The sequence below is a fragment of the Microcebus murinus genome, chromosome 2 (assembly GCF_040939455.1).
Source record: "Microcebus murinus isolate Inina chromosome 2, M.murinus_Inina_mat1.0, whole genome shotgun sequence".
NCBI lineage: Eukaryota > Metazoa > Chordata > Mammalia > Primates > Cheirogaleidae > Microcebus > Microcebus murinus.
Genome location: NC_134105.1, coordinates 40,866,314 through 40,883,460, shown reverse-complemented (window position 1 = coordinate 40,883,460; position 17,147 = coordinate 40,866,314). Strand labels below are relative to the sequence as shown.

The window sequence follows — 17,147 nt, the reverse complement described above, 5'->3', positions numbered from 1 at the left end:
ACGTTCCCTGCATGCCTCCACCCATCCACACCCTAAGAATGCCACTGTCCACTTGTCTATCTGTGTGTCTACCTCCCACCTGGTCCCTGAGTGTATCTGCAGACCCACAGCCCTTCCTTCCTCACTCCCAGCCAGCCATTTACTACCACAGACCACCCTCCAGTTCCCCTTCCCACCCATCTGCCCACCCACCGTGGCTTGTGCAGCAGACGTTTCATGTCCAGCCCTGTGCTGGACACGGAAGATGCAAAAATGAAAAAGCACATCCCCTCTTGCAATTGCCTGGTGGTGAGAGGCAGACGTAAAGACATGATCCAATATCCTATCATAGCGGTGACAATAGAGGTGTGCAGAGTAGTCTGGAGCACAGATAAGGGGTCCTCAGCCCCTCTGGATGGGAGCAGGAGGGCCCATGGAAGCTGTGAAGCAGGGCAAGCGTGCAGGTCAGGGGCGTGAGCACTGGAGCCCGGGTCACCACTGCTGGCTCTGTGGCCCTGGGCAAGGGCCTTAGCACCTGAGCTTGGTGGGTGCTATGCAGAGAAGGGACCTGTGGCCTTCAGAGATGACTGGCTCTGGGGGCCACGTGGAGAATGGGTTGGGCTTGGTTGGGGAGCAGGAGAGATGTGGGGCCCAGCCTGGGGCACAGCGGGAAGGAGGAGGAAGGGCTGCCAGGAGCCCCAGTGCCAAACCCTGGAGACAGGATGGTGGGGCCCCTCACCAGGACAGAGACTCTTTAAGAAGGTCTGCAGGCAAAAGCAGCGGGTTCCATTTTGGACAAGCAGTGTGTGAGTGGCTGAGGGACCCAGGCTGCAGCAGGAGGGACAGGACTACAGCTTAGGGCAGAGCCCACCTGGCTGGGTTCAACTCAATGTCTGCTGAGGACCACCGGGGCCATGGGAATGGGGGCCCTCGAGTGCCGGGTAAGGGCGTGGGGTAAAGAGACACCAGGGGCCAGTAGGATTTCTGGAGCAGCCACTATATTCCAAGCACTGGGTGAGCTGCAGACGCAGGCTTGAGTACAGCAGGCCCACGGCCTACAGGCTGGAGAACGTAGTGCTTTAGGCCCGTGGGGTGGGGGAGGCCGCAGTGGGGTACTGGCGGCAGTACCGAGGTACAGGCCTCAGTGAGAAAGATGCTAGGAGGAGACAGCCAGGCTCAGGACGTCGGTCTCCATCCTGTAGGACGCTGTGGAGCAGAGGAAGGACGTGGGCAAAGCCCGCCCGGTGAGTCCTTGGTAGAAACGCTGCCTCCCTGTTCCCCCTGGGAAGTGGGGTGAGCTTTACCCAGCTGCCTCCATGGTTCAGGCACTGCACCTGGGCCTTCACGCCCTATATCTCCTTTAGTCCTCACTATAACCCTAGGCGTGCAATGTCTATTTTTATTCCCATTTTAGAGATGTGGAAACTGAGGCTCAGAGAGTTAACAAACCAACCCAGAACCATGCAGCCTGGGAGTGACAGAACTTGGTCCCATCCCAGACCTTTCTGTCTCCAGGGCCTGAGCGGGGACAGGGAATAGCCAAGGCTTCAGTAGGCTGGAGCTCCACGCCAGGGAGGCTTCTGTCCCAAGCGGAACAGTGCCCGAGGACCGGAACCCTGCCCTGGCTTTCCCAGGCCCCGTGTTTGGCTCACACTGGGCCCCCAGGGACTTGGGGCAGCAGATCTGCAAACTTCCCAACAATAAGCATCCATTAAAAGCCATCTGAGATGATATATCTTTCTGGGTAAAGCGACCCTTGTATTATGACAACTCCTTGGCAGGCCTGCTGCGTTTCAGAGAGAATTAGAAATGCTTTTCTTCCTTAATTCTCCTCTCCTGCTGCTCCTAATCCGATCGACATTGCGGTCTGCAAGAACATGCCTTGGCCTTCTTTTGCCAGAAACTTAATTTACATGGAAAACAGCTGCTGGGTCAGGGAGCCATGAGCCCATCTCGAGGCTGGGCCTGCCTTCTCAGGCCTGGGTCCCGGCCCTTCTGCCCTGGGAGGGTGGAAAACCCCTCAGGCTGACTCTCCACTGCTGTGTGACGTGGGACCAGGCTCTTGCCTTTTCTGGGTCTGTTTAAGGCAAGCATTTGAACAAGCCCATCTACGTGCCTGCCCCCTCACTCCCCTCCCGATATCCTGAGGGTCCCTCATCCCTCCCCATTCTGGCTCTGTCTGGGGAGGTGAAGGCGTTCTGGGGTGACTGTCTTTGGAGACAGCCAAGGGTTGTTGGCAAAGGCTTGCCGGGGTTGCGGGGAGCATCCAGCCCAGCTTGCTGTCAGCCAGGCGACCTTGAGTCCACGTGCCGACCCATCCTGCCCACTACAGGGTGACCAGGTGGGCTCGGCCAGCCGGAGTTCAGCCAGCCCTGGACACAGCGCCTCACAAAGCGTGTCCCTGCCCATCGTCTCATCGCTGCACCCAGCAACCTGTGTGACATATGACCATGGCTGCTTGTTACGGGCAGGGTAGAGAGGTCAAGTTATTTGTCCACCATCACACAGAGAAAGAATGGGATTTGAGCCCAGCTCTTGTCCCCTGAACTGTTTGCACTGCACCTATTACCCAGAAGGAGGAAAGGTGGAGCACAGGGAATGGGGAGGGAGGAGGCAGAGGCGCTTGCTGCATACCTATGGATACCTACTGCGTGCAGACTGCATTTCACTCCCATGCCTTAGTTCGCCAGGTGTCTGCCACAGAATGTACCTCACACCCTTCCAGCCACCTCCAGGAGGCCCCAGTGCTGCCCTTTGCAGCTGCCTCAGTGTTTGTGCTGAGGCCATGCCTCCCACAGGCTGCCCAGCAGTGACTGGATATGGCGGGGCCAGCAGGGACACCGAGGCAGCCCTTCCTAGGGGACATAGGACTCCCCTGACTTCAGCAGGCTTTGGCTCCCTGAGGACTCCCCAAGTCCCCAAATCCCAGTCTAGGAAGGTTCCACCCAGCCTCTTTCTCCTCCCTCCTTCCTGGGTCCGGGCCTCACCCAGCCTTCCTGGCTGTCTCCCTGCTTTCTTTCATACGGGCACATACCCTCTCAACATCCTTACATGTTGAATCCCATCTCGGCCTCTGCTTCTCAAAGGCCCTGGGCTAACACGGTCTTTACAATATATATAATTAGCCTCATTTTACAGATGAGGAAACTGAGCCACGGCGACAGGAAAGGTCTTGCCCTGGTGCTGCCGTGCTTCCTTCCCTGTCCCCTAAAGTGAGGGTCGTGGTGGGCAGGCGTTCTCACACGAACACCTGTCTCCCTCTGCTTGTTCCCAGCTGCACGTGGGCCCTGATACGGAGGCCGATGTCCTGACCGAGTGTCTGGCCTTGCAGCAGCTCCACGCAGCCTCACAGCTGGCTGCCAGCGACGGGAAGGGCGGCCGAGCCCCAGGCCAGGAGCTGCTCGCAGGTACGTGTGCGGGGAGGCAGGGTCAGGGGCACGGGCAGAACGGGCTCCGAGAGGGCCTTTTCTCTGCCGGGGGTGCCTCCCGGACAACGGGGATGCTCCGTGGGCCACCCACATGGGCAGCCACTTGTCGGGTGTGGTTGCCTCTCTGCCGCTGGCTCCCCACTTTGAACCCGTCTTCTCTCTGCAACTCACCTAACCAGGCAGATGTCCCCTCACACTCCTGCGGCCCCCACTGCCCACGGGGGGAAGCCCACACTCCTCGGCCTGGGCCCTCCTGGTGGCCTCTTGCCCTGACCTTGGCACATCAGATGCAGCTCCCTGAATACTCTGCTCCCTCTCACCCCAGGCCACGGTCCACACCCTGCCAGCCTCTCTTCCCCCTGCCCCTCCTTCAGGACTCACCTGGGGACCCCCTCCTCCAGGAAGCCTTCCTCTGGGCTGTCGCTCTGTTTCCCGTCTGCCTCCCCCACCAGACTGCGAGTTCCTCCAGGGCAAGGCCAGGGTCTGCCTCATCCCACAGTCACTGGCACCCAGCATAGGGACATACACAGAGCCGGGCTGGGGGACCGTGTGGCCCTGCCCCGAGTGTAATGAGGAGAGGCTGCGGTGGCCTGGGTGAGACCCAGCCCTAACTGATGGCACGTGCTGCCAGGATCATCCACAGGCAGGAACCACCTTCAAGAAGAGCCCATTCTGCCTCTGGCCTCGGCTCAAAGTCCTGCTGAAGCCCCACCAGGACTTCTGTTTCAGAGGAGGAAACTGAGGCTTTCAGAGTGTAGACAACTTGGCCAAAATCGCTTCCAGCTCAGCACTGAACTCTGTGGCCCAGGATGAGGTCCCCTGAGCCCCTGGGTCCCTGCGGGTCCATCCATCCAGACACTCTGGTCCAGCGGAGGTGGCCTGTCCGTCCCTCCCAGCGGCTGCGGGCCACGGGGCAGGTCTCAGGCCACAGCAGGAATTCCTGGCTCTGTGGCCTGGGGATCCAGCCCAGACAAGGGCGCTGTGGCCTTTGGATTCCAGCCGACAATGCTCGCACCCCCTGCTCCCCCGAGAGAAACCACAGCATCAGACAGAAAGCTCTGCCGCCCTCTGGGATTTCTTGAATTACTCCAACCATTTTAGACATTTTTTATTTTCTGATTTCTTATTCTTTCCCCTCAGTGTTGAAGTAGCAGCAGATTTAAAAATGTATCAAAGCACTTGCCAAACAGCCTCAGGAAGAGAAGGTTTTTACCCTTTCTCGTGGGCCCCTGCACAGGGGTCTGTGCTGCGACAGGCCCGGGGGGGGTTGACACCCAGGACGATGGGTGGAGGAGGTCACACTCGCCCTCGCCAGCTAGAGGACCCTGTGCGGGGGCTGCGTCCCACTGGGTCAGCATGGCTAGCATGGCAGGTTGGACTCGACCATGGGGTTGACCTGGCCCAGGGATGAAGGTATCTCAAGTGGCAGCTCCCAGCAACGGGCGGTGACAGTTGGGGGTCTGTGTTGAGAGGGATTCTGCGCAGGAGAAAGGCTGCCTCCGATAAGCAGAGCTGCCCCTGGGCGAGGCCACCGTTTCTCCTTGGGAGCACTAGGCCCAGGCAGGACAAGGACTCCCCAGGGTCATCCGGAGAAGCCAGCAGCAGTCCGGAGGGGGGCGGGCGCCTGTATTCCCAGATGGCAGCTGAGGGCTGGCCTGGGGAGAAGGGGCAAGGCCAGCAATGACCACCCCTTGAGCACCTGCTTGGGCGGGTCACTTTGCAGATGTCATCCAGACCATGCGACCCCCAACCACCCTGTGCTACAAATGAGAAACAGAACCACTGAGGCACCTTCACAGGTTGGAGGGCCTCACAGGTAATGCGACACCTGCCGGGACCTGCCTTGCTTGCCCTGTGACAGCAAGTCAGTGGTGCCTTCCCTGCTTTGAGCCTCAGTTTCCCTCACAGACCTCCCATAAGAACAAATATGATTGTGGACATGATCACTTATACGAATCCTATGGGATTTTTCTTTTACCATTATTACTATTGTCATTGTGGTAAGTGAGAGGGTGGCTATTCACTCAGCCCTCTTACACTAACGCAACACCCAACATTCACTGAATCCATGCAGGGAGCCGCTCCAGGGACTGAGCAGGTGTGTGCTCACTGCCGTGATCCTAACGCCAGCCTAGGGTACGTGCTATCCACGGCCGGCAAGTGGCAGAGGCAGGATTTGAACCCACGTCCTCTGGCTGCAGGGTGTGCTCTTACCCAATAGTCCACTGCCTCCCTGCTGTTAACGCTACCCCTCTGCCTACCGAGAACCTGCCATATGCCACGCCCCATGCTAGTCCATGTCCTCGAGCTGCTGCCAGGCACAACCAGGTGACCTGGATCCTCCAGATTCCAACCTGCCAGCTTGTCCTGCGGGACAGACAGACGCCCGAGGCACAGCTGGGAACAGACGTTAGGGCCAGAGGTTACGTGCTCACGGCTGATGATCGATGCTGCTGCTGTACAGCCTGAAGTAGTGTGTTTGGGGTGAGCCCATCACCCCCGGCGTCCCGCTCCCACTGCCCCTCGCAGTCTGGCAATTCCTTCATGCCCGTCCAGCGCTCGTCTACGTGGTCAGCATCCCTCCTGCACACACTCAGTCGCCCACTACATGTCCGTTCTCGGGCGGGGGTGCTGTACGGCAGGGCCCTGGGCCCAGGGAGGGCAGAGGCGGGGGAAACAGGGTTAGAAGGGTCCAGAACAGAAGGGTGAGGGAGAGGGAGATGTCGACTTTTCCTTGTCTGGTTACAGCAGCCCCCAGAGCCTGTCTCACGGGAGGCACCTGCTTCCTTCTTCATAGGAAACCCTGGGGAGGGTAGTGGGCAGCCCGTCCCTAGCAGGCCGGGGTGACGTGGTGGGCAGTGAGGACGTGGGCAGCATGAGGTCAGCGTGGCTGAGGGAGCGGGAGTTACCAGGATTCCAGGCCTTCCCGGCTGTCAGGCCCCCAAATGGGTTCAAGGTGGCAGGTGAGGGGGTGCAAAGGACAGCGGTGAGCAGCACGAGCCCTAAGCAGCACTGAGCCAGGCTCCTCCCGCCAAGGTCCCCTCGGGTGACTTCTCCCACGGGGGGAGGCGGGGGGGGGGGAGGGCTGTGTGGGCCCAGGAGGCAGTGGCTGGGGACAGGTGGCCCTGCCCTTGGGAGAGGAGGTTCCAGAGGCAGGGAGGGCAGGGACTGGGGCCGAGGGCTAGAGGGTGCCCGAGAGCCTGCCCGGAGCCCAGGCCCCCACCAACATCCAGCCACGACCTGAGCAGGGGCCTGCGCCACTTCCTGGCCCTGGCCTCAGATGGACTTTGTCTCCCTACCGCTGGGAAGACAGGCCTGATTGGCTGCCCACTCTGTGACTTTGGACAAGTACTTCTTGAGAGTTAGTTTCTTCATCTTAAAATGGGATCGGATTATCTCCACCACTGACAGTTGTCGAGATGGTTCTGCGAGATACTGTGGAGCAAGAGCTTGGCACGTGCGCATTCTTAGTTGCGGTGATTATTGTTGTAAGAGTAGAATTTCGCCTCATGTAACATGGGGTGCTTGTGCTCAAACTCCAGGCCAGGGGTTGCAAACCGCTGGGTCTCACAGGCACCATGGAGGTTATTTTTGGCTGTTTACTTTTCTAACAGTTTCAATGTAAAGTCCTTTACAGGATATACTCTCTCCACTTTGCCACAGTCCTCCCGCTTCCTACCTTTAATCCTGAAGTTTCACTTATTTTTCTCCGTGCTGCGCCGCCTAAGGCATTGCCACCCTTTGCCGATCCCTGCCAGCACCCTGCTCAATTCCCGTAGCCGCCTCCTGGAATGCAGGCCTGGGTCAGCCGGGGATGGGCTATACTTGGAACTCCAAATGGTTGAGAAGGTACAATTCCTCCCTCACCCTATCCAGGAAAGGAGGCTGGTCCTTACGGTGTGATAAAGAGCACTGGGCCTGGATCCATGGTCACCAGAGTGATACTCAAATGTGACAGCTGGCCCAGGGCGGCCACTGGCCAGAGTGGACACTGCATCAGTGCACCCCTGAGGGCCACCCCAGTCCACGGAGTCCCAGAGTAGGAGTTTGTTCTCCCCTGTGATCAGGGTTCCTTGGTGAAGGCATCTGGGGAGTGCTGGCCTCAGTAACTACCAAACCCATAATTGGGCCCTCAGAGCAACATCTACCTCTGACCTTGTGTCCCCCATTGATTTGTTAGCCCATCTGTCTTCTTAATAAGGGTAAGGTCCTTGGGGGTAAGAGGTGATAAAAGGTACCACCCTGCAAGTGTCTTCTGAAGGTTTAGAATCTGAGCTAGAACATGGGTGACTCCTCTCCTCAGCTGGGACCCTTGTGCAGTGTACAGCCTGTACAACCATCCATGGCAGCCCTCTCAGAGGTCTTCTAAGCCAGCCTGCCACCCAGCTAGTGCAGTCATCTCTCTTTGGAACCCTTCACAGTGGACACCCAGGTTCTACTTACATACCTCTGGGGATGGATAGTTATTCTATCAAAGGCAGCCCATTGCCCTGTAGCAACACTGCCTGTTAGAAGGCACTGCCAAGCCCTGAGCTGGTGTCTGCTTCTCTCAAGCTTTTCTCCATTCCAGGGTCTCCATCTGCCTCTTCTTTTCCAGAACAGCCCCACAGAGATTTGAAGTGCCTGCTCCATACATGCCCCCCATACACACGTGTACACATGCAGGGCACGGCCACCCGTGTCTCTGACAGTCCCTTGCAGTCCACCTCTGCTGTCAGGCTGGGGCCCAGCTGTGGGCACAGCCATTTAGCCAGGGCTGAACTGAGCAGAGTGGGGCCATCACCTCCCTCAATTTTGCCCCTAAACTTCTATTAATACAACCTTGCTCATTTTCTTTCTTGTCTTTCTCCATAATCAGGCCCACACAGCTCCTGGGCTGTCCACAGTCATCTCTAGGGAATGGCCAAAGTCCAGTGACATCTGTTTGGTTCCCTGCAGGTGTGTTTCCCGGCTCCATCACCCCTCACAACGGGATTGCATCAGGCATCCTGCCCCCCACGCATGACGTCCCTTCCAGGCATCACCCGCTGGACGCCAGCACCGGTTCCCACCACCATCTGTCCCCTCTGCCCATGGCTGAGGGCTCCAGGGACGGGTATGTACCACATCACGCCAGTCTGCTCCAGGGGCAGCGCGTGGGCACCTGCGTGGGAGGCAGGCAAGGGCAAGTGTCCTGCACACTATCTGGTTGTCATTGATAATGAAAACAGCCAACATTTATTGGACACTTACTGCATACTGTGCTGTAAACTCTTCCTGTGTACAGTTTCACTGGAACCTCACAATAACCCTACGAGGTAGACAGTATTGGTGACCAGGCTTCCGAACTTGTCACTTCATGTACCCTCTTGTCCCCCTCAGGGGACCCTGGGAAGATGGTGTGCTCCCCACCCAACCCCAGGCCTCCTCGGGGCTCACTCTGGCTTCTCCTTGGCTCATCCAGGCACTGGGCGACCAGACTGCCCACTGCCCGCTCCAGGGGTGCTGGCCTGGGCCTCACGCCTGTCTCTGGCCGCTGCAGCTATGGCCGTCGCCTGGTCTGCTGGGGCTGTCTGGGAGCCTTCGCTGCAGGATCGCTGCAGAGAGGGGCAGCCTCTCCCTTTGTTCAATGTGGTTCTCATTGTGGCCACTTAAGTGGCTGGAAATGGTGAATGTGTTAATTGCTGGCCCCTAATGCTGCTGAAATCTGTTTTCCTTGCAAATGAGCAGGAGGAGGCCTCTCAGCCCTGCCCGCCTGCCCTCCCTGCCTTTTCTGCTTGACACCAGCAGTGATTTGATCAAACTTGTCCCCCAAGGCCTGGCCCCAGCACCTTCCTCCTTCCCTGCCCTTCCTCCCCAAGGCTGCAGCCTTGGCCTTGGCCTGCCTATGGGACCAGCCTGGCTTTGTCACCAAACTTGTGGCCTACTGCTCCTACCCAGGCTCCTCCCGCCATTCATCCATCCGTTCATTCAGTGTACAGTTATGGAGCCCCCGGAGAAGCCCCTTGCGAGGGAGACAGACATTCCTCCAGAGATTGGCCACACAGAGGGGAGGAGGCAGGAAGTGCCGTGGGAGCCAAGAGATCCCAGGGAATGGGCGAGGGGAGGATGTCAGGCTTCCTGGAGGAGGGGATGCTGAGCCAGGCCTCCGAGGTGAGGAGGTGAGGTCGGAGTGGGTCAAGTGTGGAGCTTGGGAGAAAGGAAGGAGCAGCAAGGGCAAAGGTGGCCTGGCGAGAGCCTGGTGTGTCCTGGGAAACATGAGCCATGCTGTGGGGTGATACACTTGGGAGAGGTCACCCGGGCCTGATCACGAGGCCTGGGATGGGACTCTAGCCCGAAGGGTGTTGAGCAGTGGTGTGGTCAGGTTTGGGGCCTGCATCACAGGGCTCGATTGCAGGGTGCAGGGTGGAAGGTGGGGTGCTAGATGGATCTTGAGCTGGGCCAGGTCCAGGGTGGCAGGAGGAACACTGGAAGGTGATGGTGACACAGAGCAAGCAGGAGTCAGGAAACTCTGGCCAGGCAGGGAGAGGCGGGCATCGGGGATGGGCCCTGGCTGTGCACAGGGACCACTCTCGGGGCAGGGGGAGATGGTGGCTGCACGCACGTGTGGGCAGAGAGCCCCAACGGGCTGCACAGGGAACCAGGAAACCCGCCAGTCCCCCAGCCTCTGCTTCTTCTTCTGTAAAGGACATTTAAAAACCCTCCTCTAGGAAGGTGGTGAGGGTCAGCTACATGTGCCTGACAGAGTGTGTGTCACCTGGTATGAGTTCCACCGACACTGGCCCCCCCGCCCACCTGGTCAGGCCACCTGCTCACCCACCAGCCAACCTAAAAACACCTCCAACCAAAGGAAAATAAACCACAGAGGCCTTTCCCTGCTCGGGCCTGTGCTCTCTGTCCCACCTCGCTCATCACCTGCCTGCCGCCTGCCTAAGTGACCTTCAAGAAATTCTGCAGCGAGAGGCGGAGTGGCGACAAGACGGGACCCCAGCCTGCCGGCCCACCCCTGCCCACGGCAGCAGGGCCCCAAGTCATCCCGAGCAGCCGGGCCACCGGCTCCTCCAGCCGCAGGAGACGGCCCTCGCGCCTGACACCAGGCCCCGGCCCAGCCTGAATGGGTTTCTGTTTTCATCCCCTGAGGAGGAGCCGGGGGAGAAGGCCTTCTGCCTCCCCTTCCTGCCAAAGTCAACAGGGAACGGCCACTCGCGGCTCCCTAGTGGTTTGCTGGGACGTTTAAATAGCTTGACAGAATTATCTGATTCACTCAAAATATGCTAAGAGGGCCTGACTTCATGACCAAATGTGTTTACCCTGGCTCAGAGGAGATGCTGAATAGGGTGTTTCTTTCCCAGCCCCGTGCGAGGTCTGAAGCTCTCAGTCTGCCAGGCCAGTGAGGTTTTATATTAATTTTTATAGGTTCCAATTGAAGCAAAAATATTTGATTTAGGAATTATTTGCATGACTCAGAAGAGGAGCTCCAGATGATCTTTTTTTCCTTTTAAAGAGTTCAGGTAGAGCCGCGTAACCTCAGCCTTCACGTCTGCGGCGGATAGTCGTGTTCTGTTTAATTTCACTGGCTGTGAAGGTGGCAAATGCGAATTTATGGCAGGGCTGAGACAGGAAAAACAAACTTGGAAAATGCGTGTTTTTCCCCTTCAGATCTGGTTCTCCTTAATTCTGCGATGCTTTAATCTCTGGGTTTTGTAGCCGAGAGGTTCAGAAACCCGTTTGTTAGTGTTATTGGTTGTTTGCCATGTGCCAGGCCCAGTGCTGGGTACACGGTGACCGAGAGGGGCCAAGACCTGGCCCTCCCTGCAGGGGCTCCCAGGGGAGGGGCAACGGGCAACCAGGGGCGAGTGGGCGGTGGGTGCCCCCGCTGGGATGGGAGTGGGCAGGCACCGCACAGCAGGCCTGGGGGAAGGAGGATCCGCTGTCCTGGCCATGCCTCAGCCCAGCTCCAGCCAGGAGAACTGGTAACCAGGACACCTGACTTGTCACAGCCCTCCACAGTTTATAGGGCAGAGGTAGACCCGTCCCACTTGATGGCCCTGTGACACAGGCCTAAAAATAATGATGATGGTAGTGACAATTCATTCACGGAGACTTGATGAGGATTCAGTTCACAAACTTAAAAAGGTGACATGTACCTATAATGTGTTAGTGTGTTAGTTGCTGAGGACCCCTCCCCCGCCCCCAGCAAGCTCTCAGTAGTGGGGGTCCCAGACCACACAGAGGAGGGGCAGTGACAACAGGCTGCCCAGGCTGGAGGGAGCAGAGAGGAACCTGGCCCAGCTGCAGGCATGGAGCCCTGACCTCTCCCCATATCTCCCTTCTCCATTTCCAGACCCTCCTTCCCTCAGAGAGGGGCACTGATCTGTCCGTTCACACCTCATGTCTCAGGTGGTGGGCGAGGGTCACATGCCTAGCTTGACAAGGCCACCTGGAGCTGTGACGTGGGACTTGCAGTATATTTTAATGTGGATGGTCCAGCAAACCCACAGATCCAAACAGGAAAGTAGAGACTCTGAGCTCTCCTTCTGTCTCTCTGCACCGCAGAAAGACTTTATAGGCTACGAGCCTCCAACCTGGTTCCCAGTGCCCCAAGCCCAAGTGATCCCAAAGTCATTTTATTCCCTGTGAGCAGGGCCCAGCAGGCTCAGGAGGGCAGTGTGAGGAGGGAACCTCATCTGCAGTGACGTGCATCCAGTTAGACTGCCCGTCGGGCTGGGCTGGGCTGGGCTCGGGGTGCCTACAGAGAGCTCTCAGCTGCTGCAGTCTTGCTTCAGAATATGAGCTGCCAGAGAGCACAGTCTTGGGCCCACATCCCCTTAGATGTATGACTATAAGTAGTGAGCCTCCCATCACAGGAGATGTGCAAGTGGAGGAAGATGGTCAGGGATGGAGATCCAGGAGAAGGTCTTGGGCCCACATCCCCTTAGATGTATGACTATAAGTAGTGAGCCTCCCATCACAGGAGGTGTGCAAGTGGGGGAGAGATGGTCAGGGATGGAGATCCAGGAGAAGGTCCCTCAGAGTACACTGCAGGAAAAAAAGGCCAATTTGGACATCAGACCCACCTACTAGTTTTTCCCCCGTCGTCTTGGCAGCAATGGCGATGATTGATGGTGTGGCTCGGAATGTATCAGTCATCATCCTGAGTGCTTTATCTACATTGCTTTAATTTTACCCTCACTGTAACTCAGGAGGTCAGTGCTGTGTGGCCGGGAGTAACTTGGACAAACCTCTCTGAACCTTGGTTTTCTGATCTGCAAAAAGGATGCAAGACACCTGTGTCACGAGGCCTCGGGGCAGGCAGGGGCTCTGTGAATGGTGACTGTCAGTGCCGTGGGCTGTTCTGCTAAGGAACCGCCGTGGCCCTCAGTGCGGCCGTCCGGGGCTTCCTCCAGGAGGAAGAGGCAGAGCGCCCGGCACCCGGCAGCAGTGGCTGGGGTTGAGCTCTTGGTAAGGAGGACCCGAGTGTGCCAGCCGGCAGCCGTGCCCTACGAGGAAACCAAGGCTCAGAGACGTTAGGCAGATTGCCAAAGTCACGTGGCCAACGAGAGCGGTTAGGGGTCTGCACACAGTTGTGTCGACTCCAAGGGTCACGCTTATTCCCTCCGTCATTGCTGGCTATCAACCCTCACTCCAATGCTCACAGGGTTTTACAGTTTCAATTTGGGCGCGATCTGAAATACAAGCTTCCTCTTCTAACTGCTGTGCGGGGAGTGGGAGCAGGTCAGCTGGTGGCTCCCCACTGCGGGGACACAGGCCTCGGCAGCCCCTCCCTGCTGATGGCCGTCTCTGCTCTCTCCAGGTTGGGGCCTGGCCTCCTCTCGCCCATGGTCAGCCCACTGAAGGGGCTCGGGCCACCGCCGCTGCCACCGTCCTCCCAGAGCCATTCCCCCGGGGGCCAGCCCTTCTCCACGCTGCCCAGCAAGCCGTCCTACCCGCCCTTCCAGAGCCCTCCGCCCCCGCCCCTGCCCAGCCCACAAGGTAAGCTCTGGGGGGGCTGCCCCGTGTGCCCTCCCAGCTCCTGCTCAGGGACCCCGAGGAATGAGACACCGGCCCCGGGGGGAGGCCGGGGATACTGGAGACTGACGGGCCACACTGGGAGAAGCTGGGAGACAGGTGACCTAAAGGCCTGGGCAGGGGCCATTTCCTGGGGGAAATTGGTTCAGAAAGTGAGAACGAGTCTGTGTCGTGGACAAGGCATCTGGGGCATTCTCAGCAGAGGGCACAGCGTCGGTGGCGGCAGGGTGGCAAGGCCTGTGGCTTGGAGCCACCGCGAGGGACTGGGAATGCTGGGCCTGAGTGTGGAAGGAGTAGCAGGGCTGCAGTCCCGCCCTCAGAGCAGTGGGGCCAGCCACAGATGACGCCGGCACAGCCACAGGGGACCGTCCCAGCCACCCTCGCCTGCCCACCAGCCCTGCAGGGCAGAGCTGAGACAGCCCCAGACTGCGGGAGCCCTGTCTCCCTGCTCTCTTCTCTCGCCACGCCCACGCTGCCCGGCGGGACAGCATGGGGGCTGCACAGTGCAGCGAGGACGTCCCCGCCTGCCCTGGGCGTTTTCCCTCTGTCAACGCGGCCCCTGCCACCCCCTTCCGCAGGCTACCAGGGCAGTTTCCACTCCATCCAGAACTGCTTCCCCTACGGCGACTGCTACCGGACCACTGAGCCCGCGGTCGGTGGGGACGGACTGGCTGGCGAAGCCCATGGTTTCAACCCCCTGCGGCCCAACGGCTTCCACAGCCTCAGTGCGCCCCTGCCTGCCACAGGTGAGCCCTGCCCGCCTGCCGCCCTGCCCGACACCCTCCGAGGCCCTGCCCGTGCAATGTCCTGCAGCCTGTGGACAGCCTATGCGGGAGGGTCATCACCGCTGTGCAGAGAAGGAACTAGAAGGTCGGGAGGCCCACAGAACCAGGATTGGCACCCTGCTTGTGAAGTCAGTGTCCCTCCCACAGTTTCACTCGGCTTATATGTGTCTGGACCTGACAGGTTTCTGAAGACTCAGACTGGGAGCTCATGGTCTAATTAATGCTTCACTCCAAATATTTATTAAGCACCTACTGTGTGGTGGGCACAGGTGCAGGCCCTGGGGATATAGCAGGGAATGAACTGAATACTGATTTCCATTTAACAGATGAGGAAACCAGGGGAGGACAGAGCCTGGAACTGTGCTCTTTCCTGGGCGCATCTGTGCCTCCCCAGGTGATGCCCCGGCCTGGGCAGAGAGGCCCAGGGGGAGGGGAGGTCACACAGCCCAGGGGGGTCGGGCTCAGACCAGCAGGCCCAGGCCCGGTCAGAGCAGGGGCATCAGATGGGTGGGCTGGACCCACCCTGAATTCCCCAGGCCAAGCCCCCCCGCATGGCCACAGGCCCAGGTCTAGCTGGGGCACACGAGAGCCCAGAGTGGAGCCCGACACCTGCCACAGAGGCCCCTCGGGCAGCACTGAGTATGTGCAGCCGGGGCTGGAAGGACAGGAACACAGAAACAGGCACCGAGGCCTCAGGTAGGCACACACGAACCTGTGGGTCCACGTCCCCACACCTGCTCCATGGCTGTAGTCTGTCTTCACGTGACTGTGTGTGCCTGAGCAGGTAGGGTGGCACAGGTGGGCAGTGTGAGCCCCCGTGAGCATGTAAGGAGCTTGCAGGGCAGACACAGTCATGTCTGCCCCGTGTACTCATATCATACTGTGCTGCTGTCCGTGTGCCCCGTCTGTGCGCACATTGTGTTACCCGCCCCATGCCTCGTGTCTGTTTCCACAGACATGTATGTGCATGTGTGTGATGTGGCTGTTTCAGAGGAGCGTGCTTGTGTGCCTGTGTTCAACTACAGAGTCCATATGCCCATGTGTACAGGCCCCCTACACCAGGATGGGCAGTTTTTTGGCCTCCCTTCTCCCCAGTGCCCATTCCGGGCCTGGCTCAGCTGCCCACACCTCCTCTGTCAATCCAAGAACAGACACACAGCATCAAATCCAGACTGTGACAGGCTGATGGGGCTGCAGGGCCTCGGGACAGCTCAGCCAACCCCATTGCATAGATGGGAAGACTGAGGCCTACCTTTCTTAGACCACACAAGCTCATGACAGCAGCTTAGGGACAGGGCCTCTGAGCAGTGACCTTATCCTGGAGACAGCATGTCCAGGGAAAGAGCCAGGCATCTTCAGAGCCAGAGGGACCTGGGTTCAAGTCCCAGCTCCTCTCCTTACTGGCAGTGTGACCTTAGGCAAGTGTCCTGCCCTCTCTGAGCCTGTTTTCCCAATTCTATAATGGGATAATGAATCCTACCTCATCATTGTGAAGCTTAAGTGAAATAAGGCTTGCGTGAGCATTTAGTAAGTGCCCAGGAAATTCTGTTTCCCTTCTTTGGGCTTCTTGTATCTAGTGGAGAGGAGGAACCTGAAGGAGTGGGGGTGAGCCGGGTCCTTCTGCCAGGAGGGGACCGACCCTTGAGGGCAAAGGCTGTGTTACTCGCAGCCCTGCCCTTCCTCACCCCCGCAAGTCTGCCCCACAGTCCAGGCGTGGGTGATGGACCACCCCGAGCCAGCCTGTGCCTATCTTCCCTGCTGCCCTGGGCCCCGGGGTGTGCAAGGCCTAGAACACCTTCCGACCCCCTCCCCACCCATCCATCGGCTCCCCCATCTGGAGAAGCAGGGGCTCAGAGCAGGCCCCTCCAAGGGGACGCCGTGAGGAGGGACCCTGGGCAGGCAGGGTGGTGGCTGGGAAGCCCCCGCCGTCCTCCAGCCCTGACCCTTCCCCACCTGCCCACAGGCTACGAGGCCCTAGCTGAGGCCGCGTGCCCCACGGCACTGCCACCACAGCCATCTGAAGATGTGGTGTCCAGCGGCCCTGAGGACTGTGGCTTCTTCCCCAACGGGGCCTTTGACCACTGCCTGGGCCACATCCCCTCCATCTACACGGACACCTGAAGGACGTCGCCGTCCACACCTGCCCACCCTGCGCTGCGGACCTGGGTCACCCACTCGCCATCGCCCCCACGCTCCGTGCGTCCGGCCGGAGCAGCCAGGCCACCAGTGCAGGGCGCGTTGCTGCAGCGGCACCCAGCGCTGCCGGGAGCCATCGTCCGAGCCCGGGCTAGGCGCTCAGAGGTGCCCGCCGGGTTCCAGGACCCTGTGACAGTCCCTTGATTGTGTCTTCCCCTTTCTCTGCCCAGTGGTTTTGAAATCACAGACCTCGTGTATATAAAATGTACAGAACTTGTTTTTCATTCCCCTGCCAGTTTTATATTTTTGGTTTTACAAGAAAAAATTAAAAACTGGAAACAAGACGTGGGGGCCTGGTTCTGCTTTGTGATTCAGCCTAGAGACTGTGACCAGGAGAACCTCGGAGGAGTGTGACAAAAAGCTGGGTGTTTGGGCTTGGGGAGGCCACTTGGAAACGAGCTCCGGCCCTGGGTTCCAACCATGGGGAAGGGAACTCCGTCGTGCGGGCCCTCAGGGCCCGGGGCCTTACGGGCACCATTACTAGTCCCAGGACAAGGCCGCAAGGCAGGCTCAGCCCCGCCGGCAGGTGCAGGCCGAGGCTGAAACTGGGACCCAGATCTCTGCCTGCTGCACCGAGTCCTCAGCTGGTGGGAAAATGAGCTTCCAATCGGGTGCCTGGGTTTGTGTCACCAGCAAATGCCGTGGGAGGGCAGTCGAGCCTTCCAGGACGAGTGCAAACAGCCTCGGAAGGCGAGGGGCAAAGGCAGGTCCTGCCGACCGGCAGGGGCAGACAGCATCCTTTGTCCGAGGA

General features: G+C 59.0%; 1 protein-coding gene across 1 annotated transcript in view; it reads left to right on the top strand.

Annotated features, from left to right (window-relative positions):
- Positions 1-16,675, top strand: part of GLIS1 (GLIS family zinc finger 1) — a 217,366-nt gene extending 200,691 nt beyond the window's left edge. Inside the window, exons 7-11 of the mRNA XM_075998572.1 lie at positions 3,254-3,386; positions 8,346-8,502; positions 13,201-13,379; positions 13,994-14,161; positions 16,164-16,675. Of these exons, the coding sequence (XP_075854687.1) occupies positions 3,254-3,386; positions 8,346-8,502; positions 13,201-13,379; positions 13,994-14,161; positions 16,164-16,321 (795 nt within the window). The 3' untranslated portion in view covers positions 16,322-16,675. The remainder of the gene's footprint in view (positions 1-3,253; positions 3,387-8,345; positions 8,503-13,200; positions 13,380-13,993; positions 14,162-16,163) is intronic.
- The last annotated feature ends 472 nt before the right edge of the window (positions 16,676-17,147 follow it).